Genomic DNA, 27,996 nt, shown 5'->3' with positions numbered 1-27,996 from the left:
GCTGTATTATTAAACCCGTGCTGAAAATGTGCTTTATGAAGCACACTGCCTGAACCCTTTTTACCTCGTTTGTCAAAGGAAAAGAAAACATTCTGAAGGTCGTCCTTTTCTCCCAGTGTGATTATTTTTCATTTCAATAAAATCAGTTAATTTGGAAAAGAGTGCAAGTCTGTGAGAATGGGTTGGTTGCAGGCTCATCAGGCAATCAGACAGGAGATCAACACAGCTGCGGGGCCCATACCAGCTGGGAAGGATCTCTGAGAAGGCCTGTCAGGCACAGGAAAAGAAATCATGGCTGTCACATGGGCTGATACCAGCAAGATTTATTAATTTATTCCTCCAAGAGATCTCTAAAATCAGTGCCAGACACTCAAAGATGATAAATCAGTTGAATATTAATGTGAATAGGAGTTTGGCTGTTCTTAAAACTCTTCCTTCGATGAAAAATATGATTTTCTTTTAAAATGGAGCACAGTAAATCTACTCTTATTCCTATGAAACAACATATATGCCAGAGTATCTGTTACAATTTTGTGTATATTTATTTGCATACAGAAATATGTATTTCTATTATACATTTTATTTTATTTATATAATATATATATATATGAAGCATACAGCATATCATGGGAAGGTATATTAAATATACAGAGAGTTCATGCTACAGCGTGCACCCTTTTAAGAGAAGCCTATTGGAGAGGCATGGCATTGTATATACATGCTGAGAATACATGTCTCACAAGTTTACCCAGCTGTGGGTGCCTTCCTACTCTATTTGCAACATCAGTGTCATGGTTGTTGGCAAAGATACTATCAAATTGAAGAAGGGAGCAACAGTTGATGAACTAAATACAAGAAAATAAAAGTTAGCTGTGTTGGTAAATTAACTGTTGGTATCATTTTGAAATCTAATCTCTTCAAGATCAAAGAGCATCGAGTAGGCAAAAAAGCAGAAGGGTGTGCGACTCAAGATACCATACATCAAGCCAGATGGTTTATCTTATCCTTTGTAGCTTACTATGACTGGTGACCTTGTCCCAATACTTGGGATATGTCATTAAGATAATCATGACTTGGTCAAGAGGCAATCATTTCTTTACTCTAGAACTGAGCTGGCTCCTCTTTTTTATATTCTTAATCTTCTCTTTTCGTAATACCACTCTGGGATATTTACATTATTGCTGTGAGGAGAAAAAAAAATAAAGGCTTGACAGCTTTTGACAGTTCTAGTGAAAGCAAAGAAGATGAGTCTTACTGTTTCCTTAAAGGGCTCTTCATTAGTTTGAAAGGAAAAGAAATGATGTTTCCAGTAGAAACTGATCAGACTAGAAGCAGTGATGTTCATGGACAAACCCACAGCCTCTCGAGTAGGGGGTGTGGTTCCATAACCAGGCATTAAGATGCTGCAGTTCTCTAGGTGTATGAAAGCTGCTGGTTTCAATAGTTGTGGTCTGTGCTCTTATCTGTAAAATTCAAATCCTAATTAGAGCAGGAGAATTTATGAGAGCTGATGAGTGAGTGATCGTTGCTCACAAGAAAGCAAACTGCATTAATCCTCTTTTTGTTTGTTTATTTAAATGATGGAGGATTAAGAAGGGAAGCTTCAGAAATCCCTTAATATAAACTAGTCTTTCTCAGTCCTGGTATCATTGTCATTTTGAGCTAAATCATTTTTTTTCGGGGGGCGGGGAGAGCATAGCTTGTGCATTCAAAGCTCCTTGTTATTAGATACAAATGCCTATTTCTAGTTGTGACAATCAAAATGGCCCTGCATAGCATTAAGTGTCCATAGAGCAAAAAATTGCCTCTGCTTGAGAATCATAAAAAAAAGGCAAAGTCAGCAACAGTAAAGAAAGATCTTTGAATACATTCTCTCTCCAAACATGCCATTGTCCTTTCCTTCTTTTCTGATTCTTTTGGAAATTTTCTATGGTATGTTAGACTACCTTCATTTTCTTCTTGGATTTGACAGTTTCTCTTTTAATGAAGTTGTGGCAGCTGTGGCAAATTGCTAGGCACAGAAAGAATCAAGGAAAGATTACAATAGAACAAGACAAAGATTAGCTCATGGTGGTTTGGGCTTAAAGCACACAGAGATAGTCATTGAATCCAGGGCTCTCAATGGTGGCCTATCTGCATCACAGTAGTGTACAACACAGGTTGATAACATTTCTTATAGGAAACCAAGAAATTCATTGGCACAAAGTCGTCACCACTCAGTTAGTTGAGGAAACGACACAAAAATAAATGTGATCTTAAATTTCAAAATTTACAATTTAGTAGTTCTGAGCTAAGGGAACTACTAAAACTAATTATAGACTAAATTAATCTGAACCAATTCCATGTTTACAGATAGGAGATTTGGGGGTTAAACGTAACTGAAATTACTTAAACGGTAAGTTCTGTTCATAAAGGATAAATACATATATTGTTAGCAACTTGCTTCATATTAGCTTACAATGTTGCTATTGCTCCTGTCCTATCCTTTATCATTCACTTGCTGAGATGTTCCTGACATGCAAAGTCAGACAACATAATTCTGGTAACTCTTAGGACTTCACACTGATGAGCCTGCCTTGTAATACTCATGGAATGGCAGAGAAGGTATCAAAGTGCATCAGTGAAAATCTGAACTTTATAAAAGGATTTATAACTTCAATTTCTATCCATTAGGCCCACACTTCGAAAATCTGATTGGAATACTGTAACATACAATGGAAGAAATTATATGAAGACAAAAATATAACTAGTTAATGTAGATTGGTATAATTCTGCATTTATTTTAGAGTGTCATATATGGATTTTCTATACTCACATTTTATGTTTAGTGTTACCCTTTAATAGTCATTGTTGTGACAGTTAATTGTGGTTATATTAGACTGTGGGAAATGGCATGGCGAGAACATGTACTCTTCCATCAGATTCTGTGGGCATATCTAGCCTCTGTTTGGTTTTCTGTTATATTTAAGCCACAAAGATTAATAGAACTCTCCTGATAAGTGAATTTTGAAGCAATATAATCTTACAGAGATTTGAAGACAGCTGGAAGAACACAGAACAGGTAGTATTAGTAAATATTTTTTGCATGACCCATTTCCCCACCCCATGTCTTAATATGATTATAGAAAACTTCATTTGAATATAATTTGAGTAACATCTGCTAACAGATATTGAATATAAGGTCTTTTCCTCTTGGGGTTGCCACAGTAAACTAATTGAGACTCCAAATGAGCAAACTAACATTATATTCCTGCTGACAAAGTCAGGAGTTCGTGTTGTACACATTAACGTTGTGCACACGAGTCAGGCAAGTTCAAGTTCAAACAGATCGCCCTTCTGACCTTCTGTCTTCTCATCTCAAACTTGATCTGACCTCAGTGAACTTTCTCCAACTAGTCTGACCATTTTCCAATGTGATTAAAAATTAAGTTTAAGTGACTTTGGTTTCCCAAGCGTATTTATGTCCTAGGCAGACTATGTTGTTAAAATGGATTAGTTGAGAAGAAAATCAAATGGGTAAAAGTTTTCCACACGAAGGAACTCAAGTGAATGAAATCCTTACAGGTTGTACACCATCAAAGAATGCAACGACACAGTGGGGAGTGGCTGAGTATCCATTTTCATGGGGTTGACTCTGGCCAGATTTAGAAGTCCTGCGGATACTATCCATATACAATATAAAACCAGGAACTACAAAAATAGTAGAAAAAAATAGTATGGCCTAGTTGGGCTTTTGTTGTTTTGCTTTCTTGCTTTTCATGATGGGAAAGGGGAAGAGAGAAGAAAAACGCAGTGATGCCATTAAAATCCTTCAGATCAGAGCACAGCATAGCCAGGCATCTGCTCAGTGCTCTGCGGACCGTCTCCGATTCCTATTTGATCTTCTTCTTATCTCTCATTGTATGGTGCCTGCTTCCTTCTGTTTAGGTCTCTGTGTTAGCATGTAATGTGCCATTTCTTTCTCATCACCACACAGGGGAACAGCAGGAAGAAACAACAAATTAACAAGCTTATTCTTCTTGTGCAGAGACATGAAATTGTAGATTCTGAAGCCCTTCTTCAAGAGAGCAGGAGACAGTAGAGACTGTTCCTTAGATCTGCAGTTTCAGCCTGTCTCTTTCATTGTTTTGGTGCTCCTAAACTGACAGGGTTTATACGGTGAAGGCTATTTATTTATTTTTTGAACCGGAGCATGGGCACAATGAGAGTGTCTCTGTAAAACTCCTTAATTGCACGTTGTAGTAAGATTGTAAAGTGCAAGGGCAGACCACTATAAACACAGCTTTCTTGTCCCTATTCTTCCCCAAGACACACTCGACCGCATTTCTTCTTTTGAAAAGGTCTTTTACCTTGTAGCGCCTATGTTCTTGTAATGACACATAAGGAGGTGCTTAAAAGTCTTTTTGAAGGTGGCGTTACAAAGCGCGTAGCAGGCAGGATTGATGGTGCTATTGATGTAACAGAGCCAGTAGCCAATTGTCCACACTGTATTGGGGATGCAGGGTGCACAGAAGGTATTGATGAGCACCATGACATTATATGGCGCCCATGTGATGATGAAAGCCAACAGGATAGCCAAGATTGTCCTGGTCACTTTCTTTTCCCGGGATGGAGGAGGCTTCTTTTTGGCAGGCTGCTTGGTCATCTTCACAATTTTGCGGGCTACAATGTTCTGCTTTTCATCCCCATTCTGACCTGACGATCCAACTAGTTCTACAGTGGTACTCGTTGGTGTGCATGCGTCACCCTTTTGGGTCTTGGTGACAATTTTGATGCATGTCTGCCTAGAGTTGTCATCTTTGGAGTGGCCCAGGGAAGTGGAAACTGTGTTTTCATCCTGGGTTATCTCATCATCTCTCATATTGGAGGCCACAGCACTGACAGAGGTGGAGTCATTGGAGCTTTCTTTCTCCTCCCCCTGAACGCAGTTTTCAGTCACACCATCCCGCGGAGCCTTGCCGTTCTGGATCTTGTTGTGCTCCACGCCTCCATCACCACCGGGCATGTTGTTGTTGTTTGGCTTTACAATTCTACCTTGCACCAGACTCGGAGACACTGGGTCTTGGTTGGCCACGGGTTCCTTCTTTTCCTTCTTTATTCTGCTCTTGCTTGCCCGGGATATGTGCCAATAGAGCACCGTCATGATGATGACAGGCAGATAGAAAGCTGCAATGGCAGTGCCAAAGGTGACGGCAGCATTGGAAAAGAACTGAATGTAGCACTCCCCATCCTCCACAGTCCTTACCCCTACGATGAACTGCCAGAAGAGAATGGCTGGGGCCCAGAGGATGAAGGAAAGGACCCACGCAGCTGCAATCATCATGCCTGCCATTTTTGTGGTCCGCTTAACGGGGTAGGTCAGAGGTTTTGTGACACAGAAGTATCTATCAAAGCTGATGATGAGGAGATTCATAACGGAGGCATTGCTGACAACATAGTCCAAGGCTAGCCAAAGGTCACATACTACAGGTCCCAAAGGCCAGTAGCCAATCACAGTGTAGAGGGTATACAAGTTCATGGAGAAAACACCTATGATGAGGTCAGCACAGGCCAGGCTGAACAAGAAGTAATTGTTGACAGTCTGAAGATGACGGTTGACTTTAATGGAAACCATGACCAGAATGTTCCCAATGATGGTCACCAGACTGAGGGATCCAGCCACAAGGACAATAAATACGACTTCAAATGTCTTGTAAGGACTGGTAATAGCCAAGCCATTGTTGGAGGAGTTCGTTGAGTTATTCATTTTGTGTTCAGTAGTCAAGTGGCCAAAGAAACATTTAAACCTGCAGGGAAATAAAATTAAGTTAATGAATAAGATATAAATATGGTTTTAAAACACACCAGATTTCTACCTTTTGAAAAATTTCCCAGTCCTTCTGTGTCCTGAATATATACTATATCCTGTCTGACCACCCAAGAGGCAAAGACTATAGACGGAAGATTTAAATGTTTCTTAATGGCTGGTGTTGAATTCATGATTCAATAACACAATGCGTGTCTCTATATACAGACATGAGTGTCTGTCTATCTATTTGCTTGTTTAGATCACCATATCTTTATGAGTTGAAATGACTAAACCAAATATATATACATATCTTTTCAAAACAACCATAAACTTCTGGATTTGAAAAATTAACAAACCAGGGAGAAATAAAATATTAAAAGAGAACACAAAATTGAATGTGTGACTTTTATAGTCAATAACACCTTTATGGTAGATTGAGCCTTTTCCTTATTAAAATTAATGAAGGCAATGATAAAAAAGACAATATACTAACCATTGCACCCAACCAAAGTAAATTTGTTTTTCTCAGTTTTGTTTTACAATTGCAGTCCATCTTCACGTGGCAGTACAATTTCTAAAATTCCACACCTTATAAAAGAACTATCATTTACTATTGATATGACTGATATCATTGACTATTGATATGATGATTATATGAAAACAATTTTCCAAATGTTTTCTTTGTTTCAAGCCACTATTAAATGTATTGTTTTACTATTCTCTGATAGACTTTTCATTTTGCTCAAGAGGAAGCTATGGCCCAGAAAGTTGCAGAACATAATCTAGAATCACTTTTAAGTCAGCGGATAGGCAGGCTACAATTCTTTCCTTTCCTTTTCATCTTTATAAATGGTATGAATTATTTTTCAATGAAAAGTCATAAAAGAATATGCAGCCTTAGGTCTCTCAGTAAGTGTTAAGGGCTATAGGAAGTCTTTGTAATATTATATCATCTCCCTTGCAGAAAGAAGAAAGCTGAGGTAATAAAAGAGTTTAAGAAACTTATCGCCAGGACAGTGAGTAAATAATTTATAACTAAAATCAGCACTTTACCACAGGCCTTTTTTTGTTTTGTTTTAAGATAATCTTCCTCTGCCTCCCTTTTCCTTTGTAGGGTTGCCCTTAATGAGAGATTTCTGAGGAACAACGTAATAATGTCCTATATGTAGAGGTAAACATAGCTTACTGAATCTGGGATCCTTATCCAGACTGAACAGTGAAAACTATGAGATGTGAACTATAGTGACTATGGCAACTCAGGAATTTTCAGAGATACCCTACTAGTCTGTGATTGTACTGGTGTAACAATGGGATACATGCCATTTAAAAGCAATGACAAGTTATTTGAAGCAGGGACATCCTCTCTTCCAACAGGATATGCTCATTATGTGGGGCCATTCCTCTTTTACGCGAGATAGCTGGCTTCCACCAGCCTCTCATCACTTCTTTTCTCCATATTTCTGGGATAATTAAAGCAATAAGATTAGATTACAAATGAAGAAGATGCTCACAATGGGGATGAACTTCAAAGCGCTCAGGTTCATATGCTAAATGTTATGTGGTATTGTATACTTTAGTTTAAAACAAGGTCCTGGTTATATTTTTGGAAGCATGAATACAAAACCTGTCTTCACCTAGTTTCTTTGTATATATAGCATAGAAGAACAGACACTGTTCTATGTTTTCTTCATCAAATTTGACTACTTTATGAAGTATGTACTAGATTGGAAGAGTGGAGTTAGGGGGAAGGCACTGGCTTGAACTGGGTTTTAGAACTTGAGGCCTACAACTACATATCAGACAGAATAGTGGCTAATACACACACACACAGGCACACACACACACAGACGTAAATACATAGACACACATAGACTCATGGACATACACACATACACATAATTTGAACACTCAAGCCCCTAAATCTTCCAATCAACAGTTCACAAGGAAGAAATACAAATGAACAGTAAGTATCTGGAAAGAAAGTGTTGAATATCCTTAGCCATCAGAGAAATGCAAATTAAAACTGCTTTGAGAGTCTATCTCACTCCATCCACTAGCTATGAGTTCTGGGCTTGCTGCTAAAATTCAATGAAATGTATCTTCCTTTTTCTCAAACTTTTTTTTAAGAATTGTAGCAAGGATTAAAGCTATATTATGTCCCTGAATGATGTCTATAAAGGCTGAGGATGAAACATGTGCTATTAATATTTAAATCTGCAAAGCAGATGTAAATTGATCACCTCTCTTAACCTTTCATAATAGTTAACAGAAAAGAATGTGTCAATGTGTGTCTGAGCTATGTATGAGTGGGAAGGTGTGGAATGAATAAAAGAGTAAAGGTAATAAATTCTCATTATCAATGATAGCAATTTGTCAACAATACTGCTATAAAGCAAATCATCACAGGGACAGTCAGCATGTTTTGAACATAATTACTCTTCAGAGCAAGTCCTGGGGTGGCTGCTGTTTTATGACAAACATTGATCAAAGGATCAAAGAGGAAAATTACTTGAGATTCAAATCAGTGGCACTCTATGCAGACTCTGTTACGAATGAATAATCATCATTTATCTAAAAAATACCCCCTTGGGCTGAAACCATGTGCAAACACCAATGACATGTAAGACTAAGCTTGGTATTCAGATATCAAGTTGGGTCCTTGATTAATATAAAAGTTTGCACATCATGTATGGACAAGGAATGTAACTCTGAGGGGAGATGTCAATTTTAAAGCTGTGTGGAGCCCAACATGGAAAAAATGTGGGGTTTATAGCTCTAAACAGTTTTCTAAAATCAATCATTACAAAATATGTGTGGGAGGGATGTAGAGGGAGGCAGAGGAACATCAGTGCTAGAGGACCCTCTTAGCATGCGAAAGATTCAGGTTTCCATCACAAAGAAACACAGGCACATGCACACACACACATATGCATACAGAGATGTATACCCATATACACACGTACATATACTGGAACGTGCACATACAAGTGCATACACACATAAACATACACATGTACACCCACAGCATTCACTCAGTGGAACTAGAGTTCTAAATATTAACACCAAGTTTTTGAATTGTCATGGAGAAAATTAAAATTCTGATATGTAATAGACAGGAAGAGCTAGTTAGATGATACAGATGGAACTCGTGCCTGGGTGGGGTAGAACACCAGAGGTGTATGTAGAAGCTCTTACAAAACTGTGTCCAGGTGGAATGTGCTACATGAATTGATCAATGTGTGAGCAGTCTAAGCACTGCAAATTTTTACATGCCATTTCATATGATTCCTATGACCCTAAGAAGTGTTATTCCCGATTTTTCATTTGTAAAGTTGACAATGGTCAGTGGCTTTGAGAAGTTGCACTGTATTGTATTTGTCTTCAGGACAACCTAACATCTGTTATCCATTATTTCTATGACGTCCCATCTTGACATGGAAACTACATACTAGTAAGCATTTTAGAAGAATAAAAAGAAAGTCAGAGATCCTTAATTTGTGGGCTACTGATAGAGGGAGAATTAGTTTTCTGAAATTTTCTGAGTTATTCTGATGAATTATTCAGTTGTAAGCGTTCAGCCTTAAATACATGTAAATACAAGCAACACTAAAGGAGTTCAGGGGAGAGATAAACAGTAAAAAGTACAGAAGGTGAGGTCATGGGTTTGAGAGCAGGGCGGGAGAGTACAGTTTAGTATATCTGAGGGATAAGTACCATAGTATGTCCTGATATGCCTAAAAGTTTGTCTTAACAATGCTATAGTACTTGATACAAGAGTTACAAATGTCAAGCAAATCATTCAGTCTCATTCTTTATTGTTCTTTTACAAGCCACCTCCCTAGTTAATTATCTAAATTTCTTTTGAGAAAAATGTATTTTTACTATTGCTGTAGATGAGCATGTACATAAGATTTAAATTGATTGCTGTTTTATATCAAACAACTTTTATAGTACTTATTGTTATAACATTTTATAAATTTTAAGAAATATGACAAAAAAGATATTGTAGGTATTGAAGGGGGATCTCTGGGAGGAGTTGGGGTACAAAAGGGAAACGAGAATGTGATTTAATTCTATTTACTTAAAATATGTTTTTAAATGTTAACAAGTTCAGATAAATTGAAATCATCATAATGCAATAAAAGTTAAAAAACAATACAAAACAAAACAAACAACCAAAAAAAACCCAAAAAAAAACCCAAAAACCAATGCTATAGTATACATAAGGCTTTCAACACAAAATTCTATTTTACAAAATATGAAAATTATAAGGTTGACTTAACAGGGCAATAGAAAAAGTATCAGAATGTCATGGAGACAAGGTTTCACCCACCAAGGGATTAGGAGATGATAATATGGTAAAGTTAATTTTCTTTCTTAAGAATGAGATGCAGTATTTTTAACATGTGTTATCATTGATAAAAATGGAAATGAAGCTTATTCATTTCAATGCTTTGTATTCCCAACAAATATGCTGTCAGTCAATCTCCTAAATGATATTAAAATGCAGTTTTTAGTTCATAATATGAATTGTAGTAGATAATCCAAAATCTGCTTTAGGTCATTGCAATACTCATTTAATCCCACTAATTAATGAATAGCATTGGTACTGATGTGAAGTACACTCTCTCCCACCAACACTACCAGAGACCAAATAAGTTTTAAAAAAAAAAGGCAAAGGAGAGCTCAGGAGACATTTATTCCAAGAAGTGTTAGGGAGCAGAGCCCTTGTTCTGTGAGAAGCATTCTGTTTACACAGTTTGATATTGATGCAATCGATGGAGTCATGGTTTGTTTCTCTCTTATATGTTGTCAACTTTTGGTCACGCAGACATGGAACATATTTTCCCCTTCAATCTGATTTCCCTTTGAACCAAGACATTGTGAGTCAGAGTGGGTACCCGTCCTTCCGTCCTTCCTCACCAGCTCCTGCATCTCACTGCAGCTGCAGTTGCAGTGGGGATGGCCACGGGAGGAGTGAAGGCCCTGCTTCTTTTTGTTCCAAAATATCTTCTGAAGCCCTGGAATGGGCAAATCCTCAAATGGTGTCACGGGCTGTGGGGGTGGAAGCGAAGAACGAATGGAAACCCAAAGAAAATAGGGCATGTTCTCTTCCATGGGGGATTTCTAATCTAGGAGAGACAGAGGATGCAAAGGAGACTCACCTGCTGCCTACAATGCTGGACAGATGTGGGGCCAAGTGCCAAGCCTAAGGCTTAAGGAGGAAAGTTGGCCAAAATGGAACAAAATAAACATAGTGGCTTCCTGAGACTGCTTCCCTAAATACCCTCTCTGCCCATCCCTTTCCCACTGTTTCCTTCCTCTCATTCATGATACCCGACTCATCCTTGTCATCATATTTTCCTCAGTGAAGAATGCTTCAGTGGTGTTAAGCCACTGCCCAAGACTTTGATTTGAGTGTGTGAAGGTTCAGAAACCTGTAAGAGAACTCACACACTCATTTACCCACACAGACTTGACGTGTTATTTAAAATAAAATGTATCAAAAAATATTCTCGAAGAAATGTGAGTTTTTCTCATTTAGAAAACTGTAGCTTAAAATGGTAGACTTTGCCAGCGATCCATTATGTAAAATTTTGTATTAAAAAAAAATTCCAATCCTGAAAACATACTACAGTTTCAAGCTAGATCTTTAAGATCCATGAGTATTATCATAGAGATGTAAAAACAAAACAAAACAAACAGACAAAAACCACCACCACCGCCACCAACAAAACACCCAATTACAGGAGCGTGGAAATAGCTGAAACAGCAGTCTGATCCTCCAGTCAGTGCACATAGAATCCATGAATTCTTTCAATGTGAAAAACATCAGGATTATGCACAGGCTTACTGCAGGGTAAACATGCTGGCTGTTTTGGCTGCCTGTCAAACGTAACACTATTCTTAGTGATTCTGGAACAAGCTTCCAGTCCATCTCAGCCACACTGCTGTTTCCTTCTTCAAAACACAGTGTAAATAACACTTACCCTAGGAAAGTGCCATGGCCAACAGGGAAAGAGTGGTAGCTGTGACTTCATTAGGATCTGAACTTTCCCACCTCATGCAGCTCACATTCTAGTTCTAGTTATTATTCACACAGAGCGTTCCTCCTGCCACAATGGAAAAGGGGTCTGGACACGCATAAGCCCATTGAAACCAGGGAATGCTTAAGTTCATCGTTATTGTCATCATTGTTATTGTGGTTTGCTTGTTTATTTATTTATTTATTTTTTCCGAGACAGGGTTTCTCTGTGTCACAGAGCCCCTACCTGAACTGGACTGGCTTGGTAGACCAGGCTGGCCTTGAACTCACAGGGATTCATCTGGCTCTCCACCATGCTCAGCTTGGCTTTTAAGCTTTGAAATCCACATCTCATGTAAGCAAGCACATCGGCTTCTGCACTACAGTCAACAGCACTCTGGGGCACATGAGGGCTGTAGACATAATTGTTTTCTGTTTTTTTTCCCTCCTTTTCAAGAAAGTGCAACTCCTTTATAGTAAAATGCATGGGCCTAGAGCTATACAGCACGAAACATGTACTACACTGTGAACCCTGATAAAACATCCAATCAGAGGCAACCCTGTGAAACAGAGGAGAAAATGGACCAATGGCTACAGAGCTGCCTGTGATTTCACAGCTGTGTCTGTGTCTTTCTCTCCGTTTTATGAAGTAGGAACTGTGTGGCTGGCTTTTAAAATTTTGTTCTTGTGATGTCCCTTCCCCCAGCCCCTGAAGTTGGCAGGCTGCTGGCTTAATAACACTAAATTAGTTAATTCATTGCTGTGAATTAAAAATGGGAATGAAATTTGCAGAGGAATTGAGGCTTGTTATAACCCTGATAGAAAATTCTGAAATGAAAGAAAGCTGTTGCTCTCACGAAGCTGAGAAAAAAAAAAAAACAAAAAAAAAAAACCATGGGACCAAACAATGTCCCCTATAGGGAGAATTTTCCAGGGTGTATATGCTTTCTATTGGGAGACAAGATAGAGTATGTGTCAACACGTGACTTGGGTTGTAGCTCAAGGACACGCCTGATGGGAGGCAAGAGGGGATTGCATCTATGAGTAGTGTAAAATGTTTGTGCTGTCCTTGTGGTCCATGGCAACTAGGATGAGACTAAATGGCATCAGAAGTTGTGCACAGAGTAAATAATTCACACGAAAGTGAAATTCCCTCTGAGTATAACGGAAATTCCAGGCAGCACAGGTTGAAAACAACTGGGTAGAGATTAAGATACTCAGTTTACTTAGGAATATATTTATTATGCGTCTGTCTAAGGGTACATGGCCTATGAAGGGAAAGAAAACCTTATACATCAATGTAAAACATTGCTCTTTCTACAAAAAAGTGCTTTTCTATGGAAAATGAAAGTGAGTAGATTTTGTTTTATAGATATGGCTTTAATGGTTACTATTATCTGAGACACAGAAATGTACAGTGAACGGGCATCATCTTTCTTCTGGCTAACGTCTCTAGAATAGAGATAGCTCTGGCTGTGTGGAGCCTAGAGAAATGAATTCACCTCCAAAAGACCCAACGTTTGAGACTTCCCACACTCTTCAATGACACAAATAACACCTGCCTCGTAGCCTTATGATTCATATCAGAGTCAATGGGGCTATAAAAATAAAATAGTAATGAAGTATACAAAGTGATGGGCAGCAACTATTTTTATTGTTTCTAATCCAAACACAAAATGATTGTTTCCCCAGAGCCTGATTGCAGCTTATTTCTAGAACTCAGAGAAATGACCACAGCGTTATCTCACTAAAACTTGAAGTCCAAGAGCATTGAGAAGATTAAAATTTTCACTAAATTGTGGAATGGCAATTCAGATGAGGGGACATGAAAAGCTGCATCTAGTCACAAAGATCCGTGCCTCTACAGCACTAATTTAGAGTCCCAATAGAAAGCAAGTTGGGAAGAGAGAAGTTTATGTCTGAAACCAGAGTGATCTCCTAACTGCTTGAAATAAAACCATTTCTTGTTTACAACCTTGGGCAACCACAGCATCATTAAAAGTATATAATATAGTATGTCATCCCGTCGTGCTCCCTCCCTTTCTTCTCTGATGCCCTTCCCTTTCCTTTTACCTTAGTTAAAAAAAATTAAATATGTAAGTGTCCATGACCCCATTTAGCCTGAAGACTGTTGGTTTTATTTTATTTATTTTTGCAGTGTTGAGGATTGAAGCCAGGGCCTGTGCATGCTAAGCAAGAGGTTTCCCATTGAGCCGAACCCCCAACTCTTCCATCTCCATTCTTTCCAGACACTTCTTTACATCACATCTCTCTGGAAACCCAAGCTTTGTACTCATCAACACAGATCTGTAACCTACACCTTCCCCTACAGACAAGTTTGGTGTTAACTGAGCCCAGTGTGGAAATTATGACAGAAATGGCGGTTGTCTTCTTGAACTGTACCACTGGGCTTGGAAGTAGGGCAGACACAACTGGTTTGCCGCCACCTTCTCCATGCTGTGTAGAAAATAGTTGCTAAAATTTGAGCAGTCTATGAGAGGAATAATTGTACATGCCTTTAGTTTCATCATGCAGGAGGCAAAGGTAGGCAGATCACTCTGATTTCAAAACCAGGTTCATTAACCTGCCACCCAAGTTACATAGCAAGACTCAAAAACAAAACAAAACAAATTCTGAGCAATTCACATATAGGCATTGAAGTATAATTTCCACTCATTCATAAGCGATGCATGACAAGGAAAGATCATCCAATATAGGATGGCAAATGGGTAGGTACTAATGTTCAAGACTGGTAGAAAGCAAGCTTTTCACTCTGTCATAGTATTGACAGAGCAGGTTTAGTATGAGTTGTTTACTGAGGTGATATGGGAGTATGCTTAGCTTGATTTAAAAAAAAATAGAATATAAATTTCCGATTACTTAATCTGTGGCACATCTCAAGATGGTAGGAAATAAGCTAGGAGATTTTGCTCCTGAATCTTCGCCCCACCACTGTGTATATAATGTGCTCACATGGTGAGTATTCTCTTAGTTGGAAAGGATCCTGACTCTTATGAGAGGAAAACAAAGTAGGTTTTCTGTTTCATAAAGGCTATAGGATAGGAAATCCTCTGAGGAAAGATTGGTATAACATGACATGACAGCATGCTATAGCCATGGGACTCTCAGGCTGCACAGCATAAGCTATGCCAAAACATGAAGAACACTATGGATTTAGTGTACCTTTACTTTTCAGGGAGACAATAGCAAAAGTTCTGCTTATTCAGCTATGGGAGGTGCCAGAAAGGGTTGCCTTCTCACTTTTTTAGGATGACACAACTCTTCTTCCTGTAACTTCTATTTATGGATGGCTATGATGTGTTTGTGGGTGTGGTACTTAAAGCTTTAGCTTAGCAAAACCTAAAAAAGAAGCCTATCTTATTTTTTTGCTGTGCATGTGATCTGTTGAAACCTTTTTTTCTTATGTAATTGTGCTAATAGATATATAGTAAATAAATGTACCATTCACAAATTTTCACAAAAAAATAATGCAGTGGGCTCCATGCAGGCACTCATTAAGTAACCACTATGATTGAATTGGTTATAATTTAACAGGTGCTTCGAATAGGCAAGTATAGGACAAGAAGAAGAAGTAACGTAAAAGAATGAAGAACACATTTTGTATTGCTCCCCAAACATGAGAAAACAATTTGAATAATTTTTTTCCAAGAGTAAAATCAATTTCTTATTCTCTCATTTGCTTCCATTCAACATCGGTTTAAAAAAAAAAATCCCACTTTCACGTCAAGCATCCAGGTTCCTATGCTGGTATCATCAATCTAAAAATGTGAATATTGATAACTATTACCTCCTTAAGGCAGCTGTCTAAAGGTTATGACAGGGAAACCCTTTTTAAAGTTACACCTGTAGATCCAAGAAAGATTATTTGATGATCTTTACCTTATATTTATTTCAAAACAGTGTTCTCTATAGAAGTTATTCTTTCTGATGGAGTAAGAAATAAAATTTAGCTCCTTGCACATTTTGATTGAACCCAATACTAAAAGCTTCCTTTGGCCACATCATCAATGAAGAATTGTCCTACCATCTCCAGAAGTTTTCAACTACAAATTAAGAAAATATTAAAATTATGATGCTCAGAACATGATTTATGAATAAGGATAAATTAACTCAGAAATCACATTTAATAGTCAATGGAGGTGCTATTTTCAATTAAAAAACTTTTCAAAAATCATTTCAGTTAGCAATTTTACTAACTGAAAGAAAATTCCTTGTATCAAAAGAAATAAAGAACATCCATACCAGTGACAGCAGTTTTCGAGAGGAGAGCAGCCTTAGGACTTCTCTTTCTCACATTTCTGTAGACAGTCCAATTGGATGAAGACACAAGTATTTGTCTTCAGTGTCCATTCATTGTCTGCCCTATCAATAGTGGCTTGTATGAAGTGCCATAGACTGTTTAAAGCCACTCCACAGACACCTTCGCCAGATCTCTGTGGCCAAGTTATTTTTCCACCACCATTATAAAAAAAAATTAGCTTTGTTTGTGATATAATGTTTTCAAAGCATTAAATGGCAATACTCTAAGGACAAGAAACAAAGCCTATTGATCCTAAAACCCAGAAATTGTAGGTAGATTGTGGTGGAGTTCCAATAGCAAGAGAAGGGTAACATATCCAACACCAATAGCTATTTTGAACTAAGAATTCCTACCATCAGCAGATGTACCTTGACAAAGACAACAAGCATCTTAACCTCAGTCTGCCTCCATGCATGATTCATGAATGCAGGAAAATGGGAATATTCACCCAAAATGCTCTCAGGATAGATTCAATGGTGGGTCATTTCTTCTTTTTAATCCTATTAAGAACTGCATAGGCTTATAGATTGAAATCTGATTATACACAATTTGTTTTTCTTACTCCTCTCAGTCTTATTGCCCAATATTTTCTCCTTCCTTCCTTTCTTCCTTTCTTCCTTGATTCCCTCCTTTCCTTTCTTTCTATCCACTCATTTATTTATAATCCACTAGATTCTTTTAATGCTGCCTGTATGTACAAGGGTGTAGGGCCATTAATTGATGCTTGGGAAACCTACCAGTGGCCCACAGCCCATAAGAAGAATCATTTTCCCCTCCCCCAGTCCCTGAGTTCTTCCCCTGTTTTGTTGGATTTGGGTTGGCTTGGTTTTGCACAAAGATGGACCATGCCTTAGCTACTGTTCTTTATGCTGAACCCTCCCTGGCTCTGTTCTGCATTTAGGGACATAACTTGTGAACAGCTTGCCTCCCACTTTCCCATTGTTGGGTTACCCCATTGTAAAGCGACAAGTTGATAACTTGACCTGCTTTACTCAGTATTTCTCCTTTTATCCTTTTAGGTATCATCAGTTAATAAAAAATACACACTTGACTGACCTCTTTAAACAAGATCTAAACTGGTAAGCCACAGTGAGTGTTCCCTAGCTAAGTAGCTAGCTAGATTATAAAAATACCCTCTAACAGGCACAGTGTGATACAGGGGCAGTGAGATGCTTGTCACAATACCCAGCACATCCTAAAATTCCCAAACCATCCAGGAAAATAAAGATTTGAGAGTCACTGAAGTAGCTGGCTCTTTTATTCATTCTATGAACTGCACACACCTTCTGACAAACAAACCCTGAAGCAGTTACTTTATAAGGCTCAATGGATTTATAGAACCCAAACAATATTTTTATATGCTGAGGTCAAATGATGTGGAAAATTATGAATTGTTCTCAGTAAAGTACAGATATGTAAAACTGAGAATAATAAAAAACAAAATCATCAAATGTGTCTCTGATTATCTAGACTATGGTATGTGAGATTTGAATGAATCAATAAGATTTAAAATGACCAAAAATCCTACTGTTTTGTTTTCAAGCTTAAAGCAAAGCAGCAAAAAAGAACTTGAAGTAGATTTCACTTTAAAAATCTTTGATATAGGGGTAGGGACATAGATGGGGTAGTACACTATTTGACTAGTTTTTGCAAGGTCTGGGGACAGTACAAATTAATTGAATAAGTAAATGTATTAAATCACATAAAAATTTGGTTTTGGTGCTTTCTAAAACGTAAAGATAGATGTTGAAAAAAATCTAAAAATCTGAAGTGAAGCTTTAGAGTTAATAACACTGGTTGTAACACTGGTTGGACCAGAGTTTACAGGAACCAAAGAGAATGGAATTCACGTAGCCTGAAACTAAACTTACATTAGAAGGGAAGGGGCCAGGTTAAGAATGGATGCCATGGTGTCTAGGAATAGGAGGTGCAAGAAGAACTGCCCCCCAACTCCCAACCCCCACCCCCACCATGGGCTGCTATTAGGATGAGGAACATACCGTAGGCAGAGAACTAAGAAAAAAAGGGAACTTGGGTTCTCCATGGTAGAGAACGCTACTTAAAGTCAGACACTGTAATAAGATGTGCCATTTATGAAACTGGTAACAAGGGCTATCTCATCAGCAGGGTCTTGTGTGGATTCTAATTCTTATTAATGTATCTTCCTTGCAGAGGCCACTGCTTCTCCAGATCAAGCAGTGGCCTGACCTGACCCTTCTAACACTGACTTGGGTGAAAAGCTGCAGTAACCCTTCTACAATCCCAAATTGTAGTAAGGATACCTGGACCCACTCAGAAATTATAACTTTCTGAACTCCTTTTTGGCTAAGTCTTCTCATTGTTAAAAGTCATTAGCTTTTTATGGAAAATCCTATGGAATAATGGCTACCAGGGATTCAAACTTCAGTCCATGCCCAAACTGTTAGAGACTCAAGGCTTAGAAACTGTCTACAGTTAACTATGAAGAAAATTAGTTCTCAATTTTCAACATTGCAACTATGCTGTGGGTCTGCTTGAAATATTTTGATCATTTTCTCTTGTTTAGATAGTTTGTTATCAATTTTCTTAAACTCTGGTAAATTTCATAGCTTAGGTTTATTCATTCCATTTAATAAGAGAATTAAGTTAAAATCTCTTAAATTGAGGTTATCCCCATTTATTACCCAAGTCTGTGCAAGCATATATTTGGCTAGTTATTGCTTCCTCTACTACCTATAAATGGATTCCTTCTTGTCTGATCACAACAAAGCCTGTATTGGTTTGTTAGAATACATTTTCTATTGGTTGCATATCCTACATAAGACCAACTAATTGCTTCTGTTTGACCACCGCAGAGTTATTAAGGATGGAAAATACTTTCCATGTTTAGGCTATACAAGGAAAAGTAAATAAACACACAAAGGGGGAGAATATAGGTAATCAATAGTGTTCAGAGGTCAATTTAATGACTGGATTAAACAAACATATGCTGTAAAATAAGAGTCAGTCTCAAATGATGGGATTATTGACTTGAGGATTTTCCTTTAATTTTAGACCTCATTACTGCTGGATAAAGCAGCAGGATGAGATCTGAGCACCTCCCTGCTGCCTTTCATTGTGTATGAACCATTCACTTGTCTCTCTTAACCAACCTGTAGCTAGGTCCTCTTTGGTTCTCCTCCTGCAATGTTTTGTGTGTGTGGGTGTGTGTGTGTGTGCGCGTGCACACTCGCATGCATTTTATTGTGTGTGTGCATATATGTGAGTATGTGGTGTGTGTGTGCTTGTGTGCCAGTGTGTCTCTGTGTATGTGTGTAAATGTGTGTGTTTTCTGTATGTGTATGTGTGTGCATGTGTACATTCATGTCTCTGTGTGTGTATGCATGTGTGTCTGTGTATATGTGTGTGAGTGTGTATGTTTGTGTTTCTGTGTCTGTGTGTGTATTTATGCATAGGCATGTTTTCTTATCTTAATTTAAGACTCTAGAGACACTGATCTAAGAGAGGTTTTTTTTTATTTTAAAACCAGTTCAATATAAAAATAAACAAAATGCTTAGTTATGCAAGATGGTGTTTTCTTCAAGAATTCAAAGAGATTGACAGTAGATCCACTGTCCACCCACACTGCCTCTTCATTTATCACACAGATCTATTTGTTTTTAAACAGTAGCGTTGGTTTAAAATTTGAGAAAAGATCAGGTGTCTGTGATGGTCCACTGCTGGCACCCTCACATCTCAGCTGTGATTTAGCCTCCTGGCTTCGGTTTTCTGTTCTCCATAGCAGTAAGAACTGACTCCAGCACAACTTTAGTCTCTGAACGTTATTAGGCTACGCTTTAGCTCAGTTCTAGGCTCTATCTAGTGCTGGCAGATAGATGGTAAGAGTGGCATTCCTTACATTTCCCTGAGATATGAATTTTCCCAAGTAGCATAGCCTCTAACCTGGTTGCCCACAATGTTAACACCTCTCTGCTTCTTCAATCTAAGTCATTTGGGCTTTGGTGCCTACCCTTAAGGGGGCCCTCATTCCATGCCAGTAAGTTTTCTTTGTCCAGGTACCTTCCACCCCCACCCCCCTCATCTCCTCATACCTCTCAGCTTCCTTCTGTGACCCTTCATCCATGCAAGCTTGAAAATTAGATTCAAATTGCTATCCGTCTCTTCATTTCACTCTCAATATGGAAAACGTATAAGCATGAGCTAATTCTACCAACTGTCCTGTTTATTTACCTACCAACTCATTAAAATGTGGCTTCGGCACAGGGGAAGGGGATCATATATTTGAGAAGGAAGGCAATTTAGTTGGCAAGCTCATTTGTGTATTCTCTGGAATGTCACAGCAAAGACTCGTCCTTGGGGTAAGGGTGTTCTCTCTCTCAGCCTGCTCGCTCTGCTGTCTGCCACTGCAATTAACTGACACCCCTGCACCAATGACTTCATCCTGAACTTATTTAGTGGACAGACTCAAAATAGACATCCAATGAATTACAGCCTCTATTACAGAATCGTGATAATCATGGCTGGAGCAGCTTTCGCAAGTAGAGAGTGGAACAGAGGGAAATCTCCTGGAGAGAATGAGCGGAGGAATAGCAGCATTTGCAACGTGCGGGCAAGGCTGTTTGGACGATTCTGTGGAAGTCTGAAATCTCAACAAAATTCCAACAAATTTTGGAATGTGCTTCTGTTTTGTGTTGCAGAGCAGAATTCAGTGCCAACATTTATCTGAATTCAGCCTCAACTAAAGGCAAGCAAGCAGGAAAAAAATAAATGTGTTTTTATTTTTTAAAATAAAACATGGAGATTTGTTTATAATAGCACTTTTCTATGCTTACAAACTCCCTTTGCTTTTGGGCAGTAATAATGACTGTGAATTCCATTGTCTGGTTTTCAGATTATAACATTGGAGAAATGAATCAAAAGGAAAAGAAACCCACTTAGAATCATTGATAGCTGACCCACAAGAGCTATCCGTTTAGCATGAGTACTTAATAGATCAATTGCTTCTGGTTACGTTCAGGGGAACACTCACAAACTGTGTTGGTTCATTCATCTACTGTTGCCAGTTGAAGCACAGTTGAAAGCAATGGTGAATTGGGAGTCTTGTTGGAGTCTTTATCTTCCTACACATATCTCAGTGTGTAACGCGCTCACTCACATGCGTATGTAATATGTGGAAGTGGTAACTTGAGGGACACACCAAAGCACTGTTTCATTGGTGTAAAGCTAGCAACTGAAATATCCAGTCAGGTGCACGGGGGCATGGATGTATTGAGTGGCTGGTTAAGGCTCTCACAGATAAAGAATAGAAGTTGTCATTTCTGGAGACAGAATTCTCAGCTAATTAGAACTATAAAACAGGACCAGAAACCTGCATTTTCACATGTGCTTTCTCAGCTTTTCATAGTGGCTCATTGTTAGAAGATATGAACACAAGAGAAACGTGTTCCCAGTCTGACCCGGTCTGCAGGTCTGAACTTCAGGAGCCTTGGCTTTTATTGATTTATAAAATTTTAAAGTGTTTTTCTAGGTCACAGTTTGCTAGTATATCATTCTAGTGGATACATAGAATTTAGTTAATGACTATAGTACAATTAGATTAAATAGTCTATTTGCCACATTTTGATGATTATTTTCTAACTCACACAAGCAATGGGTGGTTCAAGAAACATTGTTGTACCAGGTTTTAACCTCATAGATCTCTGACTGTTAATACGAATTTCTGTAAGTGGAGTTATTAGCTAGTTTGTAATTTCATTTGTTGACAAGTTCTTAGCTCATAGCTGGGAAACAAAAATTACAATCACCATATCAAACTACTTTACAAATCATACATAAAACATTCTAGCATTTTACATGTTTGAAGTTTTAATTGCATGCTATTAGTTTTCCAAGATTTATTATTTTCATGTATTGATATTTTAAAAATCTGTCTTTTGTTTTGACAAGGATCCACTGACCCATATGTCATATATGTTTTTATTTAACTTTGCTATCTTCAAAAAGACTTTCTGTGTGCCAAAAATGTTAATTATCTAATAGTAATTGACTTTTACTATTTCAAATTCAAAACTAAGTTATATGGGCTACATAGAATAAAGTATGAATTCTCCAGTAGTGATTTTCCAAATAGTTTAAAATTTGTCCTAGAAGTATTTATTGAATAATTCACACTCTCTCCAAAAGTTTCAAAGCCTTTTCTAAATATTTCCATATATTTGGCCCTAACTCGGCCTTCCATCAGTCTGTTGCTTTCTTTGTGTACTAATAACACTTTTTTCCTACTGTAATGTTAGCATGTTTAAAATATGTACTCATAAGTTTTATTCATTGATGCTCTCTGTGTTAATATCTTCATTGTATTTGCATTTTAGTTTAACATAACTTTACCATAAATTCTAAATATTTATCCTTATGAATTTTTATTGGACTGCTTTATTTCAGTTGCTAATCATCATAGCTTTGCCCATTGATGGTAAGCAATGTTCTCCACTCAAACAATGTTTCTCTCTAGTGTTTTATACTATTTATTATATATATATATATATAAATATTATATAAATGTATAATATGCAATTATATATTTATATTAGATTATATTATGTGTTTATATTAAAATATTATAAATACACATTATATATAAAATATTTATATATTTAACATAAAATAAATATATCATATATTTATATTAAAATATATAATATATAATGTGTATATTGTGTATATATTTTATATACATAATTTATATGTATATATGTGAATTTTTACTGATCTGCCTGTGCATTTGTACTCATTTTTATCTTGCTGAGATTGCCCTTAATTTTAGTTAGACAATGAGCTGAATCTTGTCACTGTTTCAAACTGCTTTGTGCATACATACATATTCATAGAGGCTACAGAGGCTACCGCAATTAAATAAAATTAGCAATTTTACATAAACATTGAAGATTTAGAGGATATTAGCAAATGAAAGCTATTGTTTTATATTTGGCCAGTTTCATATATAAGTAATATATTAATTAAAAATATACTTATGTTAATATGCTTTCTAATTGAGTTTATTCACAGACTTCTTATATCTGCAGAAGGATTTTTCAATACTTCTGCAGCAATTCTTTGCAGTTTTATAATATAAAGCACACAGAACATAAATCTGTGTGCCTCTCATTTTTATTAAAAATGACTCAATCTATTTTCAACAGAGATCACAAAAGTTCTAATCCCATTGATATATAAATCTTTATCTCATAAGTACTACTTTATGATATTTCTGAATTTTAAAATGCACTCCAAAAATATTCAGTATATTTTATTTAATAATGTATTACTAGTAAATTACCTAACAATGTTAACTATTACTTGGGTAAAAAAAAGATGTTCAATGTGTATCTTTGTTAGAAATTAATTAAAAGGAGATGGGAGAAAGTTAGGAAGGTTGTCACCTAAATGTGTGGACCTGAGTTCAAATCCCCACCTTTGTGTAGAAGGTTGGCAAAGTAGCACACATCTACAGTCTCAGCGCTCCTATGGAAAGAAGGAAGGCAGAAACAGGAGCATCCCTTGAAGGATGCAGTCAGCTGCCATGGCATATGCAGAGGTTAATATTAACATTATCCATACTTGTACTACATGCATATAACACACACACACACACACACACACACACGCTTATAATTAAGAGACTTATAATTTAAAATTTGAATAACTAAATAAATGTGTCCATATAGAATACAAAATCAGTGTGGCTGATTTTTCTCAATGAGAGAATAATCCCAACTTGAGCAGAAAATTAGTGATTATATTTCAGTGCAAGAAAAACTCAAAAACTATATTCTGTATGAGCTAGTCACTAAATGTCAGTAAGCAGGGATACAGAGCACCTTGTCAACTCTTAAATCATCCCAGATGTCTAAGTTCTGACACTGAATGTAAAAGAAATGACAGCTTTATTTTCTCTGTGGAACATGACCTGATTCTTTCTGAGGCTTGTTGTTTGTGATGTGAGGTCAGGGACTACTGGTGGGATTAAGGGAAGGGGAACACTCAGAGAGCTGGAGGTAACATGTGGCAAGACAAGGTCTTTTTGTCACCTTCGTAATTAATCCTCTGTATTGACATGGCATTGCAAGGATCACTGGCTGGTAAGTCACTGATTTAATCAAATCAGTGGAAGTCTGGTACACACATATAAACACGTATTTACATACATGATCACATAATGAGCAATTTGACTGGAACTGGATCCTGAAGAGTTTTCTTTCTTGAATTAACAAGTAAGGTATAGTAGACATTGCATTTCTCCCATCTGAGTTTCTCCTTCCTTTTAGGGTTGAGTTTAGAGTTTTGAAATTAGTTCCTAAGATGATGACTTTGAGGCTTTTCTTGATTGAAGACGTAGGGTCAAAAGCATACGTTGTCCCTCAGGGGTTTTGTGTCTTGACTGCCTCATACCCTTCCATGGCCCTAAAGGGCTACCACTGAGAAGAACAAAATTTTTGAATATCTAGAAATGATAGATGCGAGGTCAAGAGCTGTTCTATTCAGCTTATGTTGTAGAAGATGAGGCACATTGAGAAGCTAACTCAGTGCCAATTACTTAAGTAGTGGGGCTCAGACTTGAAGTCTAGCGGTGCCTTAGCAGTACTTCTGGTACCAAGTTTGTACCATGCTCACTCAAAGTACATGCTGTGCTTGTTTGCTCTCTGGTTCACTCTTTTTCACCCTCTGTAAAGACAGTTATAAGTCAGTTCTCTAAGTAAAAACCACTCAGCAAGTGAGGATATTTTAACTCACCCATTTCTATCATGACTGTTGGCAATGGTGCCTAACTTCCTGAGCCAACCTGGCTAAAGGGACTTAACCAAGTGTGACCCTTGCTAATGCTGGGCACGTGCTTTCCTGGATGCAGTTTTCATCTGTACTCACTTGAATTTAAGTAAATGAGATTTCTCTTAATCATGCATCTGGGCCTCATCCAGTCAGGGGAAACCTTAAGAGCAAACACTGAGGTCTCCTTGTTAGTCACAGCAACTATGTTCTACAAAATTAACATGAACCCTGCACTATTTCTGCCAGGAAGCGTACAAGCTAGGGTTCAGAAGGGTTTGAAATTATAAAGCATTACAACAACAACAACAACAACAACAACAACAACAACAATAACAACATAAAAGAATTTTGATGAGTCTAAAATGATTGGATCTATGTAGTGTGTGGGAACTACCCCTAAGAAGCAGAGCAAGTATGATTTGGAGTAGCAGGTATGTATTAATGCACAACTTGACTGTCATCTGGGGTGGGCTATTTAAGATAAAGTTAATTGTCCTTCAAAATTGTAAGGGTATCGGAGTGCAATTTAACCTAATATATTTATCTTTCTAGAAGGTTCCTGTAACTTCTGAATTAAGTAATACTATATCACTAAATTGTATTAAACTACCCACCAAACAATTCTGAGCCTTTACTATATTTTCAGTTTTGGGGTCCTGAAGTATATTACTGAACATGTAAAATCCAAGCTGCACTCATGTTGCTAAGACCTGATAGAAAAAGACACATAGACATGTGTGACAGTAGAAATAAAAACTACATTATCCAGACAGGAAAATTCAGCATAATCCACATAATAGCTGAATTATAGCTATTGGAGAATAATCTTCTGGGGTGCAAATTAGAAACTGAACCTGAAGTATATGCTTACTGGTGCTCATGAAGACAAAGCTTTACTTCCCTGGGGTTAAAAATGGCACATACACCATCTAGGCCAGGGAAGGGAATCCCATGTGTCTCTGAGAAACACAGCCTAAGAAAAGAACTACAGACGGAAAGAAGTCCTGGTAGGAACATTCCTTCCCTGATTCTAATGAAGAAACTGGAAATGGTGAGGAAGTTTGCTTCCAGGACACAGGATGCTTCCTCAGATTCCATATCCAGAATCATCTAAATTGATTATGTATAATATTCTATTTGATACAGATGGAAATAGATTTCTATCAGTAAGGAAACTATAAAGGACTATTACTCTGTGTAATGTGTCTGAACACTATATCCCTCTGTCTAACTCCAAATAGTAGCTGAGAATGGTCACCTGACCATGTGTGGTGATTTGTACAAATGGAATAAGGTACTCTCTCCAAAATTTATTGTAAAGATATATAAATATACATATATATATATATACACACATATATATGTGTATGTACACATATACACATATAAATGTGTATATATATATTCTTATATACAAATATATATTATATAGTTTATATGTATACACATATATATATTTGTATATAAGAAATGAGAAAATATTGTATTGACAAAATAACAAAGAAATAAATCTATGAAGAACAATATAAACCCCAGAAGCAGGCTCCCATAAACACCATTATTAACAGATCTTTGGCCATGAACCACAACAATAAAAAGAAATCCTTTAACAAAGAGAAATGCAACAAGTGGGCAGATACTCCACACTTTGCATGAAAATTAATTCAAAATAAGTTATAGACTCAACATGACTTGTAGCACTATGAAACTCTTAACGCTAACACAAGAAAATCTAGATGACTTGACATATCTGATGACTTTTTCTTATAACACTAAACGTCTAGTCCATGAAAAGAAAAATCGGTGAGCTAGATAGAGGTCATTACAGTTAAAACTATGTGCTGAGTAAATTACACTATGCGAAGCAGGAGAACGTAAGTCAAAGGAAGGGAGAGCATATTTTTAAGAGCTACATCTGATAAAATATGAAAATAATATTTAAAGAGTCAACAGGATGGAAATAAATCATTGAAACATGGGTCAAAGTTCTCATCAAAATGCAGATAGGAGCCTAGAATGATTGCCAACTGAGAGGCTTCACCCAGCAACTGATGGAAACTGATGCAGAGACCCACAAGCCCAACATTAATGGAGCTTGGGTACCCCTGTGGAAGATTGGGGAACAAGGACTGAAGGAGCTAGAGAGGTCAAGGACACAACAAGGAAACCTACAGAATCAACTAACCTGGGCCGAAAAGGTCTCACAGAGACTGAACCACCAACCACAGAGCATGCATAGGATGGACCTAGGTCCCCTACACATATGTAACAGTTGTGCAACTTGGTCTTTATGAGGGACTCCTAACAGCAGGGGAAGTGGCTGTCTTTGAATCTGTTGCATTTGGAACCCATTCTCCTAAACTGTGTTGCCTTGTTTAGTGTCAATAAGAGAAGATGCACCTACTCCTACTCCTACTGCAACTTGATATGCTAAGGAAGACTGATATTCATGAGTGGCCTCTCCTTTTCTGAGATAAAGGCAAGAAGGAAAGGATGGGAGAGAGGGGAGATAAGAGGGAAAGACTGCAAGGAGAGGAGGAGAAGGAAGATGTAATGGTGATGTAAAGTAAGAATATTTAGACCTAGGATCAGAGGTGAGCAGGAACCAACATCTGTCCCAACTCTGTGAGTAACTGGGACCAGCGGGACAAGGTACACAGGAACTCTTCCAGCCCAGTGACTCGGGTTCCTTCGGGTCTGTCTGGGCTGGGGTCCAGAGCAGACCTTGTGCACAAGCTCCACAGCCAGTCCCACAACACCCAGAGGAAGCTCCACTCCCAGGCACTTTGACACACCCAGGATCAGAGAGCAGACCTTGGGCACAAATTCCACAGCCAGTCCCATAACACCCAGAGGAAGCTCCACTCCCAGGTGCTCTGACACAGCCAGGATCAGAGGTAAGCAGGAACCAACATCTGTCCCAACACTGGGAGTAACTGGGACCAGCAGGACCAGGCACACAGGAACTCCTCCAGCCCAGTGACTTGGCTTCCTTCTGGTGTGTCTGGGTTAGTGTTCTGAGCAGACCTTGGGCACAAGCTCTGCAGCCAGTCCCAC

General features: G+C 37.8%; 1 protein-coding gene across 1 annotated transcript in view; it reads right to left on the bottom strand.

Annotated features, from left to right (window-relative positions):
- Positions 1-298: 298 nt before the first annotated feature.
- The window catches only part of Chrm2 (cholinergic receptor muscarinic 2), a 133,307-nt gene continuing 105,609 nt past the window's right edge, over positions 299-27,996 (bottom strand). Inside the window, exon 3 of the mRNA XM_031381539.1 lies at positions 299-5,786. Coding sequence (XP_031237399.1) covers positions 4,346-5,746 — 1,401 coding nt within the window. The 5' untranslated portion in view covers positions 5,747-5,786 and the 3' untranslated portion in view covers positions 299-4,345. The remainder of the gene's footprint in view (positions 5,787-27,996) is intronic.

This window comes from Mastomys coucha, unplaced genomic scaffold (assembly GCF_008632895.1).
Source record: "Mastomys coucha isolate ucsf_1 unplaced genomic scaffold, UCSF_Mcou_1 pScaffold20, whole genome shotgun sequence".
NCBI lineage: Eukaryota > Metazoa > Chordata > Mammalia > Rodentia > Muridae > Mastomys > Mastomys coucha.
Note: the sequence above shows the minus strand (reverse complement) of the source record. Positions and strands in the feature narration are given on the sequence as shown.